Consider the following 24473-nt stretch of genomic DNA (forward strand, 5'->3'; position numbering starts at 1 on the left):
AGGTTCATTAGAAATGTTCTGGTTTGTGTCCTGATGCTGCTTTTCAGCAGAATTTATCCCCAGCAGGTCTTTAAAAACAGGACTGTTACAGGTCGGTTGGTGGATATCGACACTCGGGGCTGACCGAGGAGACCGGCTGTCACGTGACGCTGCTGGATGCTGCTTCAGAACGACCATAAAGGGTTGCAAAGCTGTTTTAGGGCTCACTTCCTTGTTTCAAACGCCCACCAAAGGAAACCACAGATGGGACAAAACCAAAGACATCTGCACAGACCTGTCACTTCCGTGTTGATCTGTGAACATGGAGACATCGGCTGGTTTCTGGCTCCTCGCAGTGCTGCTGTTAGTCGGCTTCACTCAGGCCCAGACTGTGGAGAAGTACTTCAGGGTTGGTGAAACACTCCAGCTCAGCCCTCAGCCGGTCTCTGAACGGATCTACAGCGTCGTGTGGAAATACGGTAAATACCTGCTGGCTGAGTGGGTGAAAGACCAGATTCCTCTGACATATTACAGCAGGTTTAATGGCCGAACCACTGTGAGCACTGGCACAGGAGTGTTGGAGATCAGGAACATGACTGCAGCGGACACTAGACTGTATTCAGTGGAGATTAACAACCGGGTCCAGAGTCAGGTTTACAAGACAGTGGCGATCGAAGCAGTGCCCGAGCCTGAGTTGGAAGTGAAGCCGCTGGTATGTAGCTCAACCTCTGAGAGATGTAAACTGGTGTGTGAGGGAGACGTTAGCAAAGCTGGGCCTGTCAAGTACTTCTGGAAGAAGGATGATGGAGAGTGGGAAAAGTCTGGAAAGAACACCGTGGAGATCATCAATGATGCGGAAACACAGCGTGTGGAAACTTTCTCCTGCAGAATAAAGAACCTGTTTAGTGAGAAAGAGAGCAACGCCTTCTCCAACGTGTTCTACCGAATAAAACCAGCAAACAGTGACGATCTGCACTGTGGACTCTGGGTTACAACTTTAGGTGCTGTGATGAGATCTCTGGCGATCCTCGCACTCTTTGTGGTGGTTGTCTACTTTCGGTGTCAGAAACTACAGACTGGCTGTAAATGCAGAAAAAGTGATGATGATGCTGTTTAAAATGAACTGTCGCCTTTGACTTCCTGATGAAGAGTAAAGCACATCAGCTGTACTGAGAGGGAAGTTCATGTTTAGCTTTGTTAAACTGCTCTGCTGCATTTCTACAGTAAACATTATTTAGCATACAGTTATAGTCAGCCATGTTTGTAGTTTTCTTTGGTCTTCTCTGTCTTTATTTGTCCTTGTTTTGACCTTATTTTGGTAATCAGTTTTTTTTCACTTCCTGTCTTTATCTATTTTTACTTTGTTCAGTTAGTTTTGCTTCTTTATTTCTGTGTATTTATACTTCTTTATGTATTTCTCTTGGTATTAGTGTGTTTTCCCACATATGCCCGTCATTCCTGCCCTCTTATTTATCTGGTCAGGATTCTGGACTTTCCTGTGTTTTGCTTTAAGAACTAAAAGCTCTGCTGTGGTTCATCATCCCTGTCTCACTGCTCCTGCATTTTAAACGCTGTGACGAGGCAGAAAAAGGTGGAAATATTCAGATGTTATGTGCTCAACCTGCACGAGCATCAGCTTTCGTCCCGCAGACAGAGAGCTGAGACGACGATGATGATGGTGAAATGTTTTGTCCTGCAGTTGTGGCACATGTTGATTGTACAGTGGAGGCTTTGCTGCTCGGCTGGTGATCACACCGTCACATTATCTCTGTTATGTGAGCTGTTCTGTAATAAATGTGTTTACTTGTCTCTGTCACTGCGTGTGAAACTTCCAGACAAAGATTTTCATTCCTGAATCCTCAGAGGTGGAAGCGCCAATATTAAGAGGCTTTTTTAATGTTTTGCTTTGTAAAGCTTGCCACCACGAGGGGGCATGCTGTCCCAGTGAAAGCATGACTGCTGACAAAGGTTACCAGTACACCCTCTGCACTGGTCCCTCTGCATGCCGCTGCAGCATCACCACACAGTCACTTCTGTTTATGCCAGTTGTTAAAGAGCAGGAAGCTGCTGCAGTATTCTGCTGATGATAGATGATACTGCCACAGCTCAGCTATCACACAGACTCCAGGTTTACAGCAGAGGCTCATTTATGACTGCGCAGCCTCTCTGAGTGAGTCCTGAGCTCCAGAATTCAGATCTCAGCCTCCCAGAGCCCAAAAAGCCTCTTCAGCTACCAACAAAACACTTCGTTCTCATATCAGAAACACTTTGATTTTCTCTCTGAAAACAGCGAAGCAGTTCAGATCAATGAGCCGGAGCTGCAGGAGGATCAATGTCTTTCATGCAATAACAAACTCTGTTGGACGTTGCCTGGACTGTGTGGGGTCTGAGGACCGAGACTCAGGCGTATAGGATCTCTGATCTACAGAAGACCGAAAGAAAGACTCCACGAAAGTCGCTTTGTGCTCACATGCATGTTCCTGCTCTGCATTAAAATACCCGTTGTCTATTACTGAGGCGCAGAAACATGCAGGGCTCAGCTGTAAACATGTGAGGGTAGGACTCGGTGAAGTTTGCATTAACTCTCATACGCTAAACATTCAAACTTCTCCTGTGTGTCTGTGCTGTGTATTCTGGAGATGCATACCACCTTAAAAGGCGGTCGCGTGAAAGTCACATCAGCATCTGAAATGTGTTAGTCACAGTTACAGAGTTCAGTTTATGCGCTCAGTGTTTCTCAACCTGCTGTGTCTGATAACTTTATTCATTTTATTCACTTCCTGTTTTACTCTGATGGTTAGTTTTCTGTCTCTGTCATGCGGCTTTACTTCATTTAGCTTTGAAAAACTGCTTACATCATCATGGTCCGCCATGTTTGTAGTTTTTTTTGGATCATTTCTTGTTTGTTTTTAAAGAGGTTTTGTGTCTTCTGTGTCTCTGTCAGTGGAAATACTTACTATAGAAAATATGACCAAGAGGAAGTAGATACACAGATTTACACACTGGAGAGACTCCAAGACTTCAGAGCCCCACAGGGGACATGGGAGAAAAAAAATTAAGACGGACTTTTGCGAGATCTCGCAAAAGTTTTGCGGGATCTCGCAAAACAAACTCGGGATCTCGCAAAAGTTTTAGCCGCATTCTTTGGCCTTCGACCTCCCGTTAGCTCGAAGCTAACGGGAGGTCGAGACCTACTACAGCCAGGAGGAACACCGCTTTCCCGGCACATCGTGCCTCGACCTCCCGGTCGGCTTCAAGCCGGCGTCCGAAGAATGCGGCTAAAACTTTTGCGAGATCCTAAGTTTGTTTTGCGAGATCTCGCAAAAGTCCGTCTTAATTTTTTTCCTCCCATGTCCCCTGTGGGGCTCCGTACAAGACAGATCCTCAGCGAATGCTGGAAGTAACTGGAAATGACGGGAATTTGACTTTTTAAGCGAATGAGCCGAGTTTGGTACGAGAGATAAGATTTAAACCAGTTTAAGGGTGTGTCAATAATTCCACTTGAAGCTCGTCTGCTCTAAGATGTTATGAGATGTAGTTTCAAAGGCTGCACTCAGACCAAGCAGGTTAACAGACCCCAGCTGCACGTCACCCAAAATGGTTGGCCATTAAAATCAGGCTATTAGTCTTTCATTTGGGATAATTTAAGGGCGTCCCACAGGCAACAAGCGCCGCCACCCAATCGGTGTGAGAAGCAGCTATGAGGAAGACAAATGTGCACCACCAACATGTGGATCCTGCAGGTGAAGAAGAAGAAAACTCTTTCCAGAGTTCTGCTGTAACCCATGGTTGTGACCAGCCATGGGGTCGTGACTCACTGGATGCAACCTGCCACCAACCAGCACAAACTGTGGTGTATTTATGCTGCATCAGGGCGAAGCAGCTGACCGTCAAAGTCGTTCACATGGTTGTAAGCATCAGGAGGATTTTACTGACAAAATGTCAGCGTGTGACGCACTGGGATGAGAACATGCCAGTTCAGTGCGACCACACAGGGAACTGACTTCCTTTTCACAAATGGTTTCATGACAAGATTCACCGCACTCCCTGCAGGGAATCACTGCCGGCGCAGAAAAGAGGAAAAAGATCTCTGCCAATTTTTTTCTTTCACTTCTGTACCGATCTGAGAACATGAAGCCATCAGCTGGCTTTCTGCTGCTGGCAGTGCTGCTCTCAGCCGCAGTGAGGTTCGCTCAGGCCCGGATTATACACTCGTACTTCAAGCTTGGCGGCACGCTGGTCCTCAAACCTGCCTCGGTCTCTGCTTGCATCACCAGCGTCGTGTGGAAGTGGGACGGAGAACTGTTGGCCGAATGGGTGGAAGATGTGATTCCCCTGACATATTACGGCAGGTTTGGAGGCCGATCAGAGGTGAACACGAACACGGGAGTGTTGGAGATCAGGAACATGACTGCAGCTGACACTGGGGTGTATTCGGTGGAGATCAACAACCAGCCCCAGAGTCAGACTCATCAGGCCGTGAGGATCAGAGAAGTGCCCCAGCCTGAGGTCACGGTGAGGCCGCCGATGTGTGGCTCGAGTTTGGAGAACTGCACACTGAGCTGTGACGGAGACGTTAAAGAGGCCGAACCTGTCGAGTATTTCTGGAAGATCGGAGATGGAGAGTGGGAACAGTCGGGGAAAATCATGGAGATCATCAATTCTGAGGAAACACAGTGTGTGAAGATGTTTTCCTGCAGGATGAAGAACCCAGTGAGTGAGCGACGCAGCGAATCCATCACCAACCCGTTTCACCAGGACGGAAATCTGGACTACAGATGGTGGATCCTCACTCTTGTAGGCGCTGCCGTCCTGGCGGTGGTTGCGGTGTTTGTCTGCTTTTTGTTTCAGAAACTGTAAAAGAAAAACTGCTGACAGCGATGAAAATGCACTTTAAGTCCTGATGAAGACTGAAGCCCGTCAAAGGGCAGCTCATTCCTTTGCTTTGTAAAACTGTTCTGCACTTCAGACTGGTGCGGTCGTCCATGTTTGTAGTTCTTTTTTCTTTGGGATTTCTTTGCTTCACTGTCTACTTCGGTGTATTTATAGCTTTAAATGTATTTATCTACCCGTCATTCTTATTTTTATTTGATCTGTTTCTGTTTTCTTTGATTTCCTTGTAAGGTTGAACTCAAAGTAACATTAAAATCTTGTCTTGTTCAACATCTCTGGCTGCACTGTCTTACATTTGAAACTCTTTCCTGTTTTGTCACGGTCCCGGCCGTCTGGGTTTTCTTTCCTTCTCGCTGTCTGTTTTCTCTCAGGTTGAGCTGTGGGCCGGCTGTTCTCGCTGGGCGGAGCTTCAGTCTCATCTCCTGTCAGTGAATAGTATTTAAAGTCAGCCTCTGTGGTGGTAATTGGCTCTTTTATGCCTTTACTGTGTGTTGGGGTCGTTCTTTGTTTGTGGCTGAAGGACCCAGCACCTGGTTGTTACCTGTCCACAGCCTGCACGCTCTCTGCTGCTTTCCTGCTCAGCAGCACCAGTCCACAGGTCAATGGAAGAAGATCAGACAGTCAAGCGAGACGTCAAAACAAACCTCTTCACCAAGGTCAGTGTAAAGCACTCGCCACTAACTCCTGTTTCCTGGCTGGCAGAGCTCCTGTAGTTACCTGTGTTGGTCTTTCCTACATATCCTGTAAATAAAGCTCTCAGACCTGCTGTCAGTGTGCAGGTTTGCTCTTTCCAGTACAAGCACTGGTTTATTCAAACACTGCTGTGGGTTTTTGTATGAGCCAGACAAAGATGTTGAGCATCTGCTGAAGCTTCAGAGTTTCAGTCTGGCTCCATTTTTGTGACAGAGGTGGACGTTCTCTGCACAGAGCTGAGATTTAAACAGTTTAACATGTTAATCGTATGTTGGATGGTTTTCTGCTTGGACACAAATGACACACCACAGGGCATGTAAGGAGACGTAGGCGGGCTCTGACTGGACGCTGGATGAAAATGACCATTTTGAACTGGGCGCTGATTTCCTCGGGTTAAATGCTTCAACTTACAATATGAAGCGCCTGGTTATATAAATATAATACAACTGAATAAATGTCCACAGAACAGGTTGTACACTGACATGCACAGTGACATGAATAAAAAAGCGTTACATTTCGTTTCAAACGGGACTGCAGCAGAGACATTAATCAGCTCACAGCAAACTACGAGAAATGGGGCCGCTGACTGTGAGTGCAGAACGAAACCAGCTGCACGATCTGACATTAGGGTGAGGTTTTAAAGTCTGACCTGCAGAGCTGATTGCTGCAGATGCACTGAGATACTGTTAGCTGAATATTTCCCATAAGCAAATCAGAATTTGAGTGTTTACATGTTTCATGATCAAACTGTGACTTTTACTTTGTGGAAGTACAGCAGTGGAGTTCACCTGAGGAGACATTGCGACCTGTTCCAGTCCGGCTAAGATTCGAACTACAGACCTTGTTGCTATGATGTCACAGTGTTAAACCCAGCATACGCCAGTTCTCTCTGTGTTAGCTTCATTTTAATAGGAATGAATATAATTCTGCTCACTAAGAGTGTATTTTCTAGATAAACAGATTCTTTATTGATCCCATAAGTAAAGTTGTTGTGTTACAGCAGCATGATAAAGAATAAAAATAGTAGAGTCTACAGTAAGAGTCTTATACTGTGAGACAGAACAGCTGATCTCAGCCGAACCACCTGCACCTGGCTAAGCGAGTAAAGACGACTACTAACATATCAGGGTCTTAAAAGCAATCAAACAGAAGCAGCAGAGTAATCTGGGAGCTGTAGTTCTTTAAAGACCAAACAATGAGATCCAGACGGCATCTGAAGAAATCACAAAGTGTGACGTCTGTGGATGTGAACACGCTGCTTCAATAGGGCCGACTTCCTTTTTCATTGCTTTCACCATAAGCTCACCACACTCACTGAAGGAAACCACAAAGTGTTCAAAAGAAGAAAAGCTTTAAGATCTCTGAAGAGAGACTTTTCTGTTTCTTCTGCACTGATCTGTGAACACGTCGGCTGCCTTTCAGCTCCTGGCACTGCTGCTCTCAGCTGCACTCGGCTTTGCTCTCTAAGCCGTATCTCACTAGGAGCACGAATGACGCCCAGCTGTGAGGTTACAGAGGTGCAGACTGTGCACCTCGCTGTCACTCAGTGGCACTGCTCGTCACCAGGCAAGGCAGGCAATGGCTTAAATCTTTAGACTGCAGCAGTTTGCAGTGACGATACTGGAGGGAAACATTAACTGTAAGGATTAGTAAGAAGCAAGTGAGGGCAGCTATGAAGAGGATGAAAAAACATGGAAACCTGTGCAGGTGCAGAGATGTCTAGAAAAGAGACTTTTTAACCGGACTGCTTAACACAATCCTGCAGAATGAGAGGATGCCTGAGCAATGGAGAAGAAGTGTACTGGTACTGACTGTCAAGAACAGTGATGAGCAGAGCAGAGAAACATGTGAAGGTGGAGCAGGACATGTACAAGGTGTGAACAATGCTCCCTCAAATTCTTCTTGTCTGAGCGAGCACACAAACTCCCTGAGCGTCCCGTGGACCACTGTGAGCGACAGCAGACGTGTGCACTGTGGTCACGGCAGCATCGAATCCATCCAAGTCACATGTTTATTAAAATAATCAAATTACAGCATTTATGTTAGACGACTTTTAATTAACTGCTTTAGCCCACTTACAATGAAAATGTAAACAAATCTTGTTCATGACCTGTAGCATGTTAACACTATTGGAAGGAAAAATAACCTGAACTCCAATAAAGCTCTGACTTGTATGATGAGTCTGAGTCTGGGAGAGAGTCTGTAACTCTCTGTCTGCAAAATACAGTAAATAATGACCAATGCTGGGAAATTAACTATATAGTTACTTCTTCAAAAAAGTAACTGAGTTATGCAAACAAAGTTTTTTGCAGCTGTTTACCTAAAAATGCAGCCAAGGCGTTTTTTTAAACAAACATTTCAAACTATTTACAGAACAATCAGCTGTTCTGCATCAAATCTGATGCCACACAAATTATTTGTGCCGCTCCAAAAAATTTCTGTCCACTATGAGGTGAACAACAGCCTGATACCTGCAGGCCTGACAGCAGCAGATGTGTCACTGCTGTAACACCTGTAACACTCAGCAGTCGCCTCATTGTTCTAACACACAACAAAACTACTGACTACACTACACACTGACTACACACTAACTGCACACTAACTACACACTAACTACACACTAACTACACACGATTTGTGCTAAACGTCGCAAATCTCTCACATCTCAAAACACCGCTGTCACTCCTAAAACTTCCCCCTCCCTAAACATCTAAATGCCATGTTGCCATATCATGTTTTGATTGGTCCACATGGTACATTTTTCCACCAATAGGAAAGGCTGGAGGGGGGCTGTCTTTGTTCACAGGCGGAGTGATTTCGAGCGTTTTCCTTATAAAACGCCGTTTTTACCGTTTCTTCCTGCAGTAAATATAAACAACGACAGTATTCAGGAAGGAAACCAAACACTGCAGATATTTTATCATAACTCTGGTTTTACGTGGCCGATCAACACAGTTTAAAAACTGGTATAAAGTCCACACTGTTTCCGTCAGTTGTTCCGTTTGTCCTGCTCACATCTCCAATGGTTGTACATGTTGTCATTAACGTGGCTTCACTCCACATCAACACCGGTGTCGGCACATAAGGACGCTGTCACAGCCTGTCAACCACGTGGATTAGCTGCGTATAGAATGTGAATCCCATCATTGGCTGGACTGTGGGATAAGGCGGCATCGTTCTGATCCCATACTGGAGCAGCCAGTCACTCACTGACTAACACTGCAGAACAGAAATGTTAACGTATTAACATATTTAACATATTTGTGCTGCAACCACAGGATGTTCAAAAAGGAAACAGTTTTAAGACCTCTGAAACGTGGTTTTTGTCACTCCTGCACTGATCTGTGAACATGGAGACATCGGCTGGTTTCCGGCTCCTGGCTGTGCTGCTCTTGGCTGCATCCAGCTTCTCTCAGGCTCAGACTGTAGAGAAGTACTTCAAGGTTGGTGACACTGTGGTCCTCAACCCTCAACAGGTCTCTGGACCGATCTACAGCATCGTGTGGAAATACGATAAAAACCTGCTGGCTGAGTGGGAGAAAGGCTTGATTGATCTGACATATTACAGCAAGTTTAAAGTCGGAACCACTCTGAACACTGACACAGGAGTGTTGGAGATCAGGGACATGACTTTGGGGGACAATGGACTGTATTCAGTCCATTGTCCGCTCTTCATATCGTCGGAAGAAGAGTTAAAGCGAAGGACTGCTCATATAAAGCTCACATGTAAATCCTCATGTTTTGTTTGTACACGTGACAGTATTTTTTTCTTTTTCTGAAACATGCAGATCAAACTGAGGTAGAGCAGCTGTGTTATTTACCGCTTACATAAAATCCTCTGCAGGATGAACAGGTTAGTTTGCTGCACTGTGATAGACGCCCATTTTAATCTCTGGCTGTACCCACTTTCCTGTTTAGAGGTAAAGTCAGGAAAACAAGATATGTTTTATAATCCTTTTTTCTCTCTCCTCATGTTCTACTTAACCGGTTCATGCTCAGCTCCTTTATTAGAATTAAAATTTAGACTGAAATAAAAGTTGTATCTCGATCTCTGGGTGGCTCAGGTGGTCGTGCAGATCAGCTACTGATCGGAAGGTTGGTGGTTCGATCCTTGGCTCCCCCAGTCTGCATGCCAAATATCCTTGGACAAGATACTAACCCGAGCTGCCCTCCGATGCGTCCATCGGAGTGTGAATGTAGTTTAGGTTGTGCTTGTATGAGTGGGTGAATGAGGCATGTTGTATAGAGCGCTTTGAGTACTCCAGGAGAGGAGAAAAGCGCTGTATAAGAATCAGTCCATTTACCATCTCTTAATATTATATTATTATTATAATTAATAGTTAACAGTTAGCTTTGCACAAAGATAGATGGTAGAAACGTCCAAAGAGCTACTTTTTACTTTAAGTACATTTCAGAGCCTGTACTTTTTAACTACTCGAGTAAAGAAGTTTAATCAGTACTTCAACTTTTGCTGGAGAATTTATTAATGGTATTATCTATACTTCTACTTAGATACAGGATGTCTGTGCTTTTGCCACGTCTGACTGATAGATGAGTTACTGTTAATAGTCACAGTAACTGTTTCACATGGAAGTGAGAAAAGGCAGCAGCTTTCCAAGACTTCAGCGAGTTTTATCAGTAAAGGCAAACACGTTATAAGAGAGATTTCCTCGTGCTGGTCGGCGTAAGTTTGTTTCCTCTTTCTATATTTGGCCGAATGAAACAACTTTAGTTTCAGCCAAACTGGAACAAATAAAACTCTGAAATAAACTAAATATCACCTGTTAGATTTCACTTGAGTGATTCTGAGAGCGCGCTGTCCTCAGGGTCCCCCCCCGACTGTCTCAGCATTATTGGAATCATTTGCACAGATTGGATTATATATATTATTGGATTGGATGATAAAGCAGTGAGTCGGTGTAAGGAGAGGACATCCTGATCACCGGGTCAGCAAACGAGTGAACTTCAGAGAAGCTTTGAGTGATGGAGACAGCTGCTAAAGGAGAGGAGGAAGTGACGACGAACTTGATGATGAAACTTTGTCTCGACCAGAAACATCAAACCCGAGTTAAAGTTGACGCCTGCACTCTGCTGACAGCTCCAGGAAAGCTGCTGAGCGGGTGTTGCTCAGAATAATCACTCTGGCTGAACTCTGGCTCTGAAACAATAATGAACAGCGACCAGCAGCAGCTGCCTGGCTGGTGATCAGACTCTCAGTTATATCTAATGTAGATGTGTTTGGCTACCACGTCACAGATATGTGATGTTTTCTATCTTTATTTGGAGTTTAAAGCAAAAACATAAATTAATTAGACATGAAGTTGTTGATAAACTTCTGGAGAGTTTGGAGTTTGTTTAGACTGAGTTTTGTTATCATTTGTTTCTATGATTATTCTAGATTAACAGTAATCTTCATATGTATCCATATGTCATCATACACACATATCTAACTGATTACTGGGAGTTCTCTAACAGAGAGTATTGTGTTTAGACTTCTTGCATGTCCTTCATTGGCCTTCCTGGTGTCTTCTTATCTCTCATCATTAAGTTGTTGTCTTTGGTTCTGTGCTCTGCTGTTTAGTCACTTCCTGTTGTGCTTTGCTCTTTGTTTACTTCTTTTGTTTGTTGTTGTCTGTTCAGGAGTTTGTTCAGGATCTTTTAGATTCACTTTAATTAAAACTTCGTTGTGTTTACTTTGTCTGCTCGCTGCATTTGGGTCATTTTGGCAAAACTGTGGGAGGAACATCCTGGAATCAGCAAAGACTGAGACTGCGCTCAGTGTAGGAAACCACAGGCTGTACGGAAGAGGAAAAGGGTTTGAGACCTCTGACACGTGGTTTGCTGTCACTCCTGCACTGATCTGTGAACATGAAGCTCTCGGCTGGTTTCTGGCTCCTGGCTGTGCTGCTCTTGGCTGCATCCAGCTTCTCTCAGGATCAGATTGTAAAGAAGTACTTTGAGGATGGCGACACGCTTCAGCTCAGCCCTCAGCCGGTTTCTGAAAAGATCACCAGCATCGTGTGGTATTGTGATGAATACCTGCTGGCTGAGTGGGTGAAAGACTTGATTGAGCTGAGAGATCACATCTCGTTTAAAGGCCGAACCACTCTGAACACTGACACAGGAGTGTTGGAGATCAGGGACATGACTGCAGCGGACACTGGAGTGTATTCAGTGGAGATCAACAACCAGGTCCAGAGTCGGGTTCATCAGGCTGTGAGGATTAAAGCAGCGCCTCGGCCTGTGGTGAGTGTGAGGCCGCTGTTGTGTAACTCAAACTCAGAGAGCTGCACACTGAGCTGTGACGGAGACGTCAGCGCTGCTGGGCCTGTCGAGTATTCCTGGAAGATCGGAGACGGAGAGTGGAAGCAGTCAGGAACGAACATGGAGATCATCAATAATGAGGAAACACAGCGTGTTACGAATTTCATCTGCAGGATGAAGAATCCAGTGAGTGCGAGAGACAGCAAACCTCTCCCTAACCCACTCTTCCAAATGCCTTCCTTTCCATCTTCATCATCACCGATGACGGTCAGTGACGATACAGAGAGTGAACCGCTAACAAAGGCCCAGATTACAAATGGAGTTTAGGCGCTGTGACCTCTGGGGTCGCGGGGGTCTTTGTGGTCGTCCACCTGTTGAGGCAGAAACGAGAGACGCTCCACGTCTGTAAATGCAGTAAAAGTGATGATGATGATGATGATGCAGTTTAAAGTCGAGTATCTGCTTTGATTTCCTGATGAAGATTAAAGCCTGTCTGCTCTCCTTAAACCAAAGTTGATGTTTGTTAGCTTGTAAAACGTTTCTGCTTTATTTCCACACTAATGATCATCATGGTCGGCCATGTTTGTAGTTTTTCTTTAAATCATTTCTTGTCTTTTTTAGAGTTTTTGTATCTCCCTTGTCTGCACTTGTCATTGATATATTAGTTCCTCTTTCATCATTACTCATTATGGTGATTTGTGTTTTCTGCACCTTTGATGTTTTCACTTCCTGTTTTTGTCAGTTTTCCGTCCTTCGTGTTCGTAGCGCCGAGTTAGTTTCGCCCCCTCAGGTCTGTGGTTTTATATGTCTGACTTTCTTGTGTCAGACTGTTTTTTTCATCTCTGTCTTTATTTATATTTTCTGTGAAGTGCCTTCAGGGTTCAATATTTTCCATGATTTTTTATTTCTTTGAACTTTGCATTTAAAACTCACCTTTGAAAAATGATTCTTGCCTGAAGTGTCCTTTCTTCCTGCAACTCTTATACAGATCGTGTTTAGAAAGTAATTAGAAAGTAATTATTTATCTTTAATTATTTCATGTTTTTAAAATGATTGTTCATTGTTCGGTCCTGATGAGCCGTACCACTCTGACTTTCATAGATTTCTTTAATTTCCACTTTACTGGAATAAAATGCTTCGATTTGCAGAAAAACTCTGCTTTGTGTGAGCATTTCCAATTTAAAGTTTTATCGCTGACCATAAACATGTTAGAAGAGAGATTTCCTCATGTTAGTCAGCTTCATTCAAGACCCAAGATTCTTTATTTGTCACATGCGTAGTTATACGAGTACAACACAATGCTCCTCGACGGTGCAAAAAGAGAACATTATATACAGTAAGTGAACATATACAAGGAGGACATTATAGTAAGTGAGTGGATTCTATAGATTAAGTAACTAAAATAAAATAAAACAATCTGGAAATATAAGAAAATCTGAGACTGTACATTGTGTGAGTGGGTGTTAAAGTGTCTTGTGCCGTAGTGAGGCACAAGACACTTTAATAGCAGTATATGAATGACTACGAGGTTAGTCATTCATATACTGCTGCATGGGCTGGGCTGTAGTTACATCCTAAGGTTTTAAAAACTGAGCTTAAATAAATGATTAGTGGTAATAAAAGCCGAGGGAGGTCAACAGTGATCACTGACTGTTTTAGGAGCTTTTTGAAATCAAATAGAAGAAAATACAAACATGCATTAAAGCAGGAACTGCACACCTAGCCATCAAACATTTATTAAAGTATCTTGATGCACGCTCAATCATCCAGGAAAGTAAATCTCCAAAAGTTGATTCTGTTCATCTGGACGCAGCGTTTTGTGGGAGAAACGTTTGGTCACTCATCCAGGTGACTTCTTTAGTCTCAGCTGACTGCAGGTTTCAAACTTATAAACAGTACATTTGCATGATGACTGAAACCAGCCCACTGAGGGAACAATGGGCTGGGAGGCCAGTTCCTTAGTCTTAATTATGCAAATTCTCATGACCATTGATCAACAACCACTGACTGTTCCAGAAACACTTCCCTTGTGCTTTTGGAAATCTGTTTTTTCCTATTTCCGTTGTGTTTTGTATGCTTTTGCTGCGTTTTTCTTAGTGCTGGTGTTTTCTCAAGTTGCAGTCTGTTTGGCCTCTCAGGGCCACCGTATAAAACAGTGTGATCATCGAACATTTTAGTGCAAAGAATAACAAACCCATTGGACTCACAATACCTCCCATGCTTATTTACTCTCCATCTCTTTCAGACAGTTACTTAGACAAACTAGCCTGTTCACATTTTCAGGGCAGCTCTTTTTTGTTACTATGTGACCTGTAAGTGAGAAGAGTCTGTCACATGGGACAGAAGTGGCAGGACTAATCAGATACTTACAGGCCAGGACAGACAGCTGTGGGTGGTCTCTGTTCGACTGGACCACCACTGCAGCGGGCAGTCTGTGTCGCTGATGGTGGATTCTGCTCTGTACAAACTCAGGGCCCCGTTACGCAGAGCTTCCTCATCTGAGTCTGAAGACAATGAAGAGAGGAGGACGATCTTTCTTTGCTGGCTCCTTTGTGGTGGCATTTTTACACTGTTCCTGCAGCAGGGCCTCAAGGCTGGTTCAAACTTCTTCTTGCTCTCCCCTTACAAGCAACTTTAAAACCTTAAAGTGTGGGTTAGTAGGGGAATTTTTTAATGTATGTATATGCTCGAACCGGCAACCTTCTGATTACAAGGCGAACGCCCAACTCTTGAGCCACGATCGCCCTTAATTAAGCGAAACAAAACAGTCAGATAAGTCAAACTTTGCTCAACTCATTCTTCTTGCTTCCTCCACTTCACTAATGTTGAATTTTTTCGCAGCTGCTCTATTCCCATGTTGTTGCAGTATATGAATGACTAACCTCGTATTGTGGAGGGATTATCTCAGTTGTTCTCCTGACTGAAGTTTGGTCTGTTTACAGCATCCTGCCATGAGATTACATTTATCCCTAACCATCTGTACGTTTGAATTTTTTCACAAATCTCTCAGTCAGAACATGCTATATCGTGTTGACTCGGAAACTAGCGAGCTAACTTCCTGCTAACCTCTTACTCCTTTAAATTTGATAAATTTTGTTTTCATGGATGCCTGGATGTTAAACTTAATTGTTACACCTGGTAAAGCAGCAACGCTGATCATTTTATTAAAGATGAAAGAATTAAGACAGTTTTTAACTCTCAGTGATGCTGCAGTGTTCGTTTGACTTTGGGACCTGAAGCCCCAGATTACTCCGCGAGGCTCCTGACTTCGGTAGCCGTAATGCTCCAACAACCCATCCAGCGGTGCGGCTTTGTAGCTTATCAAAGTCGTACTAAAACATTTTTTAACAGATTTTTGAGAGCCGTGTAGCACATAAAATCGGTTTAAGGTCAGTAAGCACAAACAGAATTCATGCATAAGGCGCGCTGTCAATTTTTGAGAAAATTAAAGGATTTTAAGTGCGCCTTATAGTGTGGAAAACATGGTACTTCCTGTTTTATTTTATCTCTAAAAACTGAGGTTATAAACTAACATATAAATAAAAATGGAAAAACAAATGTATATTTGAAACAGCACCCGGCTGACGTCTTTGCACAAGTGTTTTCATGATCAGACTGAAAGATCCCACAGTGAGTGCAGTGGGATTTGTGTTAATAAGGAAATCCTCTTCCTCCTTTACATGACAGGAAAAGGGTGTAGGACCTCTGAAACGTGGTTTGCAGTCACTTCTGCACTGATCTGTGAACATGAAGACATCGGCTGGTTTCTGGATCCTGGCTGTGCTGCTCTTAGCTGCAACCAGCTTCTCTCAACCAGATGGAGAGTGGGAGGAGATGTGGCGATCTTCAATTTGTATAAAATACAGCATGTTAAAAATGCTGCCTACTCACCCTGAGAGGAGAAATCATCTGAGAGCACTTCAGATACTGCAGGAGTCTGACTCTGTCTGTCTTTTCTTACTTACTGCAGAATGAAGAACTGAGAATGTGAGAAAGACACCTGGAGAATAATCCACAGTGTCCACTTTCAGTTTCAGTTGCTGTGACGAGATCCTCGGTGATGCTGCCAGTTTCCCTGGTGGTCTACTCTTTTTTTTTTTTTTTGCATCAGACACAAAAGCTTCAGAGGCTGTTGGATTGGTGTGCAGACAACACCTCGGACCTCAATACCAGCAAGACAAAAGAGCTGGTGGTCGACTTTAGAAGGAGGAAGTCTGAGCTGCAGCCCAGACTGAATTATAAAGCTAATAAACATGATCATGACTCGAGTACAGGAGGTGAAAATACTTTGATCATGCATGTTCAATTATAAGATTAAAACACTGGAAAACCTGCAGCTAACCAAATAAATACCTATTTTTTTTTAGCCATAATGATTAATGTTTAGTAGGAAATGTTTAATATCTCATGAAAAGCAGAGGCTACATTCATACTCTCATGTGTGTTATGCGCTGTGCTGGTTTCCTTTTCACAGCTATGACACTCACTGCACTCACTTAGTAAACCACAAAGAGTAGAGAAAAGTAAAAGAGTAACACCGTCGAATAGTTTGTGTCACTTCACTGATCTGTGAACATGGAGACGTCGGCTGGTTTCTGGCTCCTGGCTGTGCTGCTCTTAGCTGCAACCAGCTTCTCTCAGGATCAGACTGTGAAGTACTTCAAAGTTGGTGACACACTTCAGCTCAGCCCTCAGCCGGTCTCTGAACAGATCTACAACGTCGTGTGGAAATACGGCAAGAACCTGCTGGCTGAGTGGGCGAAAGACCAGATTCCTCTGACATATTACAGCAAGTTTAAAGGCCGAACCACTGTGAACACTGACACAGGAGTGTTGGAGATCAGGAACATGACTGCGGCGGACACTAGACTGTATTCAGTGGAGATCAACAACCAAGTCCAGAGTCAGGTATATCAGATTGTGGAGATCGAAGCAGTGCCCCAGCCTGAGGTGAAAGTGACGCCGCTGTTGTGTAATTCAACCTCAGAGAGCTGTAAACTGGTGTGTGACGGAGTCATTAACAAAGCCGGGCCTGTCGAGTACTTCTGGAAGAAGGATGAAGGAGAGTGGGATCAGTCAGGAAAGGAGATGGAGATCCTGAATGATGGCGAAACACAGCGTGTGAAAACTTTCTCCTGCAGGATGAAGAACCTGGTGAGTGAGAGCGACAGCGAGCCCATCGATAATCCGCTCTACCAGGAGAAAACCCCCGACTGTGGACTCTGTGTCACACTTTCAGGTGCTGTGATGAGATCCTTGGCGATCCTGACTCCGTGTTGGGCGGCTGTGTGTTTGTGGACAAAACGAAAGACTCTTCGTAAATGCACAAACACACACAGCTGAAGCTGAACCACCGCCTTAATTTCCTGGTGTAGTGTGTTGATAATATTTTGCCTTTTAAAGCTGACGTTCAATAATTCTGTTGTAATAATTATCAGATAAAGCTCAGTTTGGTCTGTCCTGTGCAGACTGTTTGCTGTGGTGGTTTTTACAAGCTTGGGTTTCTGTTGTAACAGCTTGGTTTGGCTTCATCGAGGAGTCAGCTGTCATACACAGAGTGTCCTCTCCTGATCTAACAGTGTCCTCAGAGAGAGAACAGCTCCACTCTAGAGTTTTATTTGTGTGGCCCAGATCACACATACAGGTTCAAACAGCTTCACTGGCAAAAAATGTGTCTAAAACAATTTCCTTTCTGAAGCTGAAAAACGGTTCATTATTCGAAGCTTGTCAACACAGCGCTCTTTGGTGACATCTGGTGGCCAAACATATGAAGCGCAGCTTGAATCTACAACATAGTGAACTGCTTCATTATGATTTCCCACAGAGCTGAAGTGACAGCTTCTGTTTAACATCATGACAGTTCTGTGTGAGATCGGGCTGATGTGCTGCTTTGAGCATGTGTAAAAAAATGATGTCTATTTTAATAATAACTAATTTCAATGAATAAACCTTCCTTCTTTAAACATGTGCCGTGTTCTGCCTTTGCTTTGACTTCTTGCAGTTTTTTTTTACCAATAAGAAAATCTCTTTATATAACAATGTACAACACAGTCTTATAATAAACTGGAAGTATGCTTGTGCTGTGGGGTCCCTGCAGCCATGTGATAATGTAATTAACCAGTGGTTATACGTGTATGGGTGGTTAGCACTGTTGCCTCACAGCAAGAAGGTCCTGAGTTCAATTCCTCCACCAGGCCAGGGTCTTTCTATGTGGAGTTTGCATGTTCTCCCCGTGTTTGCGTGGGTTCTCTCCGGGTACTCCAGACACGCATGCAGTTAGTAGAAACTGTGTGTGAGTGGCTGTCTGTGTCTATGCTCCCTGCGAACCTGGAAAGGATAAACAGCTGGACGTATAATGTGGTTCTTAAGTACATTTTAGACCTGGGAACAGATTTGCTCATGAACTGGTTTTTATTTAGGAGCGTCCTCTCTTCCTGGCTTAAAAAACAGGAACAGGGTGCAGGACCTCTGACGCTGCTGTTACTTCTGCACTGATCTGTGAACATGGAGACATCAGCTTAACCAGCTTCTCTCAGTCTGTAAAGAAGTGCTTTAAGGTTGGCGACACTGTGGTCCTCAAACCTCTCAGTATCTCTGGACTGACCACCAGCATCTGTCTGTGTATCTGCTCTGCTGCCTGCTCTGAGCACAGGAATAAAATCTTTTATTAGACTTTTGTTCAAACACCTGGTTAACTCCAGCAGGTCATCAAGGTTACTGACAGCTTATTCTGAAACCGTGAACACTGCTTCATGCCAAACATCTCTGGATCGAATCTGGAAGTTGTTATCTGAACACAACTCGACCAAGAGCTGATCTAATAACTCCTGCTGTTTGTTTGAACAGCCCTCAGGATTGGGATTTCCTGGAGTTTAAAAACACTGTAGTACCAAAGAGCCAAAAGTCACACCCCACCACAAACACACTGATGTAAAGGAACATGCAACAAACACCAAATTACCTTCTATCCACTTTTACAACCAGTAGAACTTAATCTGGTTTGTGAATTCGGGATTGGCACCAGACAGGAACATTTACAGCGGGGCAGTCAGCTTACTCAGTCTACTTCTTCATATAATCACAGACACTATATTCATGTCCTCATGTGTGTTATGCACTGGGCTGACTTCCTTGTCACAACTGTTTTCATGATCATGCTGCCCACAAAAGAAAACCACAAAGATTAGAGAAAAGGAAGCTTTAAGACTGCTGCAAAGACTCACTTCTGCACTGATCTGTGAACATGGAGACGTCGGCTGGTTTCTGGCTCCTGGCTGTGCTGCTCTTAGCTGCAACCAGCTTCTCTCAGGATCAGACTGTGAAGTACTTCAAAGTTGGTGACACACTCCAGCTCAGCCCTCAGCCGGTCTCTGAACAGATCTACAGCGTCGTGTGGAAATACGGCAAGAACCTGCTGGCTGAGTGGGTGAAAGACCAGATTCCTCTGACATATTACAGCAAGTTTATTGGCAGAACCACTCTGAACACTGGCACAGGAGTGTTGGAGATCAGGGACATGACTGCAGTGGACACTGGAGTGTATTCAGTGGAGATCAACAACCAGGTCCAGAGTCAGGTTTATAAGACAGTGGCGGTCGAAGCAGTGCCTCAGCCTGAGGTGAGTGTGATGCCGCTGTTGTGTAACTCAACCTCAGAGAGCTGCACGCTGAGCTGTGACGGAGACGTCAGCGCTGCTGGGCCTGTCGAGTATTTCTGGAAGATCGGAGATGGAGAGTGGAAGCAGTCAGGAACGAACATGGAGATCATCAATAATGAGGAAACACAGCGTGTCCCAACTTTCTCCTGCAGGATGAAGAATCGAGTAAGTGAGAGAGAAAGCAAACCTCTCTTTAATCCACTCTTCCAAATAAAACCTGCAGACTGTGGACACTGGATTATAGTTTTAGGTGCTGTGATGAGATCTCTGGCGATCGTGGCGCTCTTTGTTGCCGTCGTCTACTTTTTGTGCCAGAAACTTCCTTCTGTCTGTGTCTGTAAACACAGAAAAGGTCATAATGATGCAGTTTAATGTTGACCATCACCTTTGGTTTCCTGGTGAAGACTAAAGCACGTCAGTCCTGAAAGTTCACATTTATTTGCTCATAAAACTGTTCTGCTTATTTTCTATAGCAGTGATAATCACCAGGCTGTCATGGCCATGGTCTGCCATGTTTGTAGTTTTCTCTGTTCTTGTGCCTTTTACAGTATTTGTATTTGTCTGTTTCCCCTCTTTAACAGTAAGTATTAAAAGCTGACGTTTGTTCATCGTCTCTGCCTCCAGCGTCTTTGCTTCATCAAACAGAATCAAGTTTGATAAAAAAAAATCGATCATTGAAGAGAAATGCTTTGTGATGCAGTCTAACATCATTATGGCTTTTAAAAATTTGACTAAAGCAACACCTGGAAACATTTGCAACCAGTCTTTTTCCTCCAATCAGAAACAAGATTGAATGATAACGCTCACACTGCACATGCTCAGTGAGACCTGCCACATTTATTTAAAAAAGTGCAAAACTAGATTTTTGAGCTCCATTTTTCTTCTTAAGTTCTTGAACTTCTTCAGGAGGATCCTGAGTTCGAGGTGACGAAGCTGTGACTTCTGTCTCCACCACTGCTCAGACTTCCTAATGTGGGTCTTTAAAGCGGGGCTGTTATCTCATGGCGGTCAGTCAAGGCTCTGACATCAGCCTTCAGTGGTTCAGAGGGATTATAAAAAGGTTTTTGGGACTTCCCCTTCACAAATGTTTTCATGATGAGGCTCACCACACATCTACTGAAGGAAACCACAGGAAGCACTGAAGGGAAAAAGATACCTGCTGATCTGTTTCCGACCCTCACCTGTAGTCATGAGCTCTGGGTGATGATGGATACAAGCAGGGGGTGAGCTTCCTGGTGGCTTGTTTGTAGTTTTAAAGCTGTTGTGGTTCTGGGTCCTGTTTTTGAGTTTTGTATCTTGTAAATAATTAATCGTTTGTTGTGTTTAGACTTCTCAGTGTTTTTCATGTTTCCTGTTTTATTTTGAAAGTGTCTTGTCTCTTCTGTATTCATGAGGAGGGTCCGTCATCATCCCAGTTCCTCCCAGTTTAGGTTTTCTGTTTTAGTTGTCTTGCAGGGGGACGAGCTGCCTGTGAGCCTTCTTGCATTTGTAAAGCAGATTCAGCAGCAGAAACACAAATGTGTGTGTGTGTGTGTGTGTGTGTGTGTGTGTGTGTGTGTGTGTGTGTGTGTGTGTGTGTGTGTGTGTGTGTGTGTGTGTGTGTGTGTTATTGGGAAGCTTCTCTGGGAAATAACTTTATCTGTTTATCTGTTCTAATTCTGAAATGTTGGGAGAGCAAAAGCCAGAGTAGCTGTAGCTGTGTGAGGGAGGCAGGATTAGGACCCGATTAGCAGGACGTGGGCTCAAAGCAGCTTTACTGCAGGACTACAAAGACCTACAGCACATACAAGACAAAGGCTCCTGACATGTGTCATCACAACACCATGCACAGCTGTGTGCACTCTTTATATTTCAGCTTGGATGGCTAATATTAGAGTGTTCAATTATAAACTACATTTAGTGTTCAGTAAAATGTGGAAAAAGACGCGTACAGACACAGCATTAAAAAAACACCACCTGAAAACCCTCCAAAATATGACGTATTAGAATAGACAGGTATGTTATAAGATACTCACTGCAAAGTAGCTTACAGGAGAATGCTACCAGCAGCTGTGATGCTGCATACTGTGCATGTATGTGAGATAGAAAGTACTTACATAGAAAACACAGAGAAAAAACGGGTGTGAATGAGGCACGTTGGGCAAAGCGCTACGAGAGTAGAAAAGCCAACCATTCACCATCTACTTCTGTGTAATATCATCCAATACCACAGGGTGGCGCTGTGAGCCAGTGTTGGAAGAGGACAGCAAACGGTCTGAAAGTGCTGAAGTCCCAGATGAGACTGGAAAACAACAAGTGATGATGAAGTTTGTCAGACTGGAAAGCTCAAAGTGCCGTTACTGCTGATGCTGAGGGGAGCAAACATGCACTTGATTACTGAAGCCAGTCCACAGGTTTTAAAGCCAATTATGTGGTACTGGGCTGTGGGAGCCACTTATTTGTCCACACACAGTATGTAAAAGCCCGTTTATTTCCCAAATCCACCATAAAGACGTTATACCAGCCAGAGGGCAGTGAGTCATGATGCCGTCACGTCTCACACAACATAAAAGGTGGACTTTGCTTCTTGGTCTGAAAAGTGAAGCCAGCTTGCTTTATAATGACGCCTCTGCACGGCTCAGCCTGCAGTCATGACCCACTGTGACTGATCAGCATCACCCAAGCTGTGGGCTGGAGGATCTCGATCTGTCATCAGAGGGACATCTACACTCTGCAGTGAGCCTGCGTGTGTGTTTGAACAGTGGAAGAACGTGCATGCTCCACAGAAAGGTCGGCAGGAAGTTTGAACAGCGACCCTTCCTCCTGTAAGGTAACAGTGCTGTGCACAGCAGCTCTGCATCTCAGCCCAAACACTGCACCTTCTTATATCTTACTGAGGCAACTGTTTCTGGTAAATCACTGTCATGCAGTGGTGAAAACCCGAGTACAAGTGTGCAAACTCAGTTAGCTCCTTTTGCGTGTTGAATTGTCTTCCTGAGTGAAAATGTTTACGTTTTTCTTGCTAAGGTTGTTGCATGCTGCAGTGTCAGTGAGGCTCAGTGTGAGGGAGTGCTTGGCCAGGAAGCTTGAGGCAGAGGTGAGAAGTTTTGCTGCACATCAAAGTTTCCCTGAAGCAGAAACAAAATAACTATTTGAATTTGGGGTTTGACTTCTTTCAAGTTTTCGCCACAGGTCTCACCGCAGTCACTGAAGGGAAACACAGCAGTGCAGAGAGTGGTTCAAGCCCTTGCATACATCTGTCACTTCAGTGCTGATTGGTGGACATGCTGTTTGCTGCACTGAACTCTTCTGGAGCCCAGATTTTTCTCTCATACTTCAAGGTTGGTGGCACACTGGTCCTCAGTCCTGCCTGGGCCTACGGTAAAAACCTGCTGGCTGAGTGGGTGAAAGGCTCGATTCCTCTGAGATATTAAAGCAGATTTAAAGGCCGCTCAGACCTGAACACGACCACCGGGGTGTTGGAAATCCACAACATGACTGCAGCGGATACTGGAGTGTATTCAGTGGAGATCAACAACCAGGTCCAGTGTTGGTTTATCAGACTGTGGAGATCAAAGATGTGCCCCAGCCTGAGGTGAGCGTGCAGCCGCCAGCGTGTCGCGTGAACTCAGAGGACTGAGCTGTGATGGAGACGCTGATCAAAATGGGCCTGTTGAGTACTTCTGGAAGAAGGATGATGGAGAGTGGGAGCAGTCAGGAAAGAAGATGGAGATCCTCAATAATGAGGAAACAGCGTGTGAAAACTTTCTCCTGCAGGATGAAGAACCTGGTGAGTGAGAGCGACAGCGAGCCCATCGATAATCCGCTCTACCAGGAGAAAACCCCGGCTGTGGACTCTGTGTCACACTTTCAGGGGCTGTGATGAGATCCTTGGCGATCCTGGCTCCGTGTTGGGCGGCTGTGTGTTTGTGGACAAACGAAAGACTCTTCGTAAATGCAGAAACACACACAGCTGAAGCTGAACCACCGCCTTAATTTCCTGCTGTAGATAAAAGTGAATATTTTACTTTTTAAAGCAAAATAGTTATCAGATAAAGTCTGTTTGCTGTGGTTGTTTTACAAGCTTGGGTTTCTGTTGTAACAGCTTGGTGTGGCTTCATCAAGGAGTCAGCTGTTATACACAGTGTCCTCTCCTGCAGCAGCAGTGTCCACAGAGAGAACAGCTCCACTCTAGAGTTTTATTTGTGTGGCCCAGATCACACATACAGGTACAAAAAGCTTCACTGGCAAAACACAGTATTTAAATCAATGAAAAACAATTTAGAAACAATTTCAAACAAATAAAAACCAGAAATGTTTGCAAAATATAAAGATGCATACAGACGCAGAAGAACAGAAAGGAAGCAAAGCTGGTGCTGCTCTCACTGCAGACTGCAGCTTAGTTACAGCTCTGCATCCTCCAAGTACGAGTCTGTTGTGTTTGTCAGAATTTATTTGAATTAAAACTGAAAAACAAAACCGAGAAGTACCAAATAACTGTGATACAAAGCAGAAAAAATACTATGATTGAGTCAAAATTTGAAAATGCTGCAATGATTCAGTGAAATGTACAAACGCAGAAGTGCAGCACACAAGGTGAACGAGTTTGTACAACTCTAACAAGCTTGAAACTGAATCTTTGTTGTGAGCAGCTCTGTCAGCATCCTCGGGATGACGTCTCCAGGCTTCTTCTTTGTTCTGGTCCCTGTCAGGATGATCCCACACTGCTTCAGTCAGGCTGAGGTCGGCTCTGTGGAGGCCCTTCCATGACTGTTGGTGTCCTGCGGTGTGTTATTATATCCACGTGTGCTTTCACTGCACTGAAGTGTGTTTGCTGGAACAGGAAGCTGCTGGTATTGTATGGCAGATCAAAATATGATGGAACTTTCTGTGTTAATAATTCATATCTCCAACAGCCATACTGACTATAATCTGAGCCAAACACGTCAGATGTGGGTTCATCTCTCCGTCAGACCTGTTCCTCTGATCTTCGGTCCAGTTGACAGCC

General features: G+C 44.2%; 5 protein-coding genes and 1 pseudogene across 5 annotated transcripts; all 6 read left to right on the forward strand.

The window, feature by feature from the left end:
- The first annotated feature begins 67 nt into the window (after window positions 1-67).
- LOC146655187 (uncharacterized) lies at window positions 68-1726 on the forward strand. Its single transcript, XM_085427260.1, has one exon. The coding sequence runs from the start codon at window positions 302-304 to the stop codon at window positions 1094-1096; it is 795 nt and encodes a 264-aa protein (XP_085283386.1). The 5' UTR covers window positions 68-301; the 3' UTR covers window positions 1097-1726.
- A 2384-nt stretch (window positions 1727-4110) lies between these two features.
- On the forward strand, window positions 4111-4839 carry LOC146655188 (uncharacterized). The gene has a single exon (XM_085428836.1). It carries the CDS (start codon window positions 4111-4113, stop codon window positions 4837-4839), a length of 729 nt encoding a protein of 242 aa, XP_085284962.1.
- A 6581-nt stretch (window positions 4840-11420) lies between these two features.
- LOC146655189 (uncharacterized) lies at window positions 11421-12759 on the forward strand. Its single transcript, XM_085427887.1, has one exon. It carries the CDS (start codon window positions 11434-11436, stop codon window positions 12154-12156), a length of 723 nt encoding a protein of 240 aa, XP_085284013.1. The 5' UTR covers window positions 11421-11433; the 3' UTR covers window positions 12157-12759.
- A 3224-nt stretch (window positions 12760-15983) lies between these two features.
- On the forward strand, window positions 15984-17634 carry LOC146655190 (SLAM family member 9-like). Its single transcript, XM_085428123.1, has one exon. The coding sequence runs from the start codon at window positions 16405-16407 to the stop codon at window positions 17170-17172; it is 768 nt and encodes a 255-aa protein (XP_085284249.1). The 5' UTR covers window positions 15984-16404; the 3' UTR covers window positions 17173-17634.
- A 1438-nt stretch (window positions 17635-19072) lies between these two features.
- LOC146655191 (uncharacterized) lies at window positions 19073-19858 on the forward strand. Its single transcript, XM_085428848.1, has one exon. It carries the CDS (start codon window positions 19073-19075, stop codon window positions 19856-19858), a length of 786 nt encoding a protein of 261 aa, XP_085284974.1.
- Window positions 19859-22749: 2891 nt separating this feature from the next.
- Window positions 22750-23348, forward strand: LOC146655192 (uncharacterized; annotated as a pseudogene).
- The last annotated feature ends 1125 nt before the right edge of the window (window positions 23349-24473 follow it).

This window comes from Rhamphochromis longiceps, linkage group LG13 (genome assembly GCF_057381845.1).
Source record: "Rhamphochromis longiceps isolate RC_006_pf linkage group LG13, R_longiceps_female_GT1.1, whole genome shotgun sequence".
NCBI classification, from domain to species: domain Eukaryota; kingdom Metazoa; phylum Chordata; class Actinopteri; order Cichliformes; family Cichlidae; genus Rhamphochromis; species Rhamphochromis longiceps.

What these genes read in the sequence shown, in the direction of transcription:
- LOC146655187 (XM_085427260.1), top strand. Translation starts at nt 302, where the DNA reads ATGGAGACATCGGCTGGTTTCTGGCTCCTCGCAGTGCTGCTGTTAGTC.
- LOC146655188 (XM_085428836.1), top strand. Translation starts at nt 4,111, where the DNA reads ATGAAGCCATCAGCTGGCTTTCTGCTGCTGGCAGTGCTGCTCTCAGCC.
- LOC146655189 (XM_085427887.1), top strand. Translation starts at nt 11,434, where the DNA reads ATGAAGCTCTCGGCTGGTTTCTGGCTCCTGGCTGTGCTGCTCTTGGCT.
- LOC146655190 (XM_085428123.1), top strand. Translation starts at nt 16,405, where the DNA reads ATGGAGACGTCGGCTGGTTTCTGGCTCCTGGCTGTGCTGCTCTTAGCT.
- LOC146655191 (XM_085428848.1), top strand. Translation starts at nt 19,073, where the DNA reads ATGGAGACGTCGGCTGGTTTCTGGCTCCTGGCTGTGCTGCTCTTAGCT.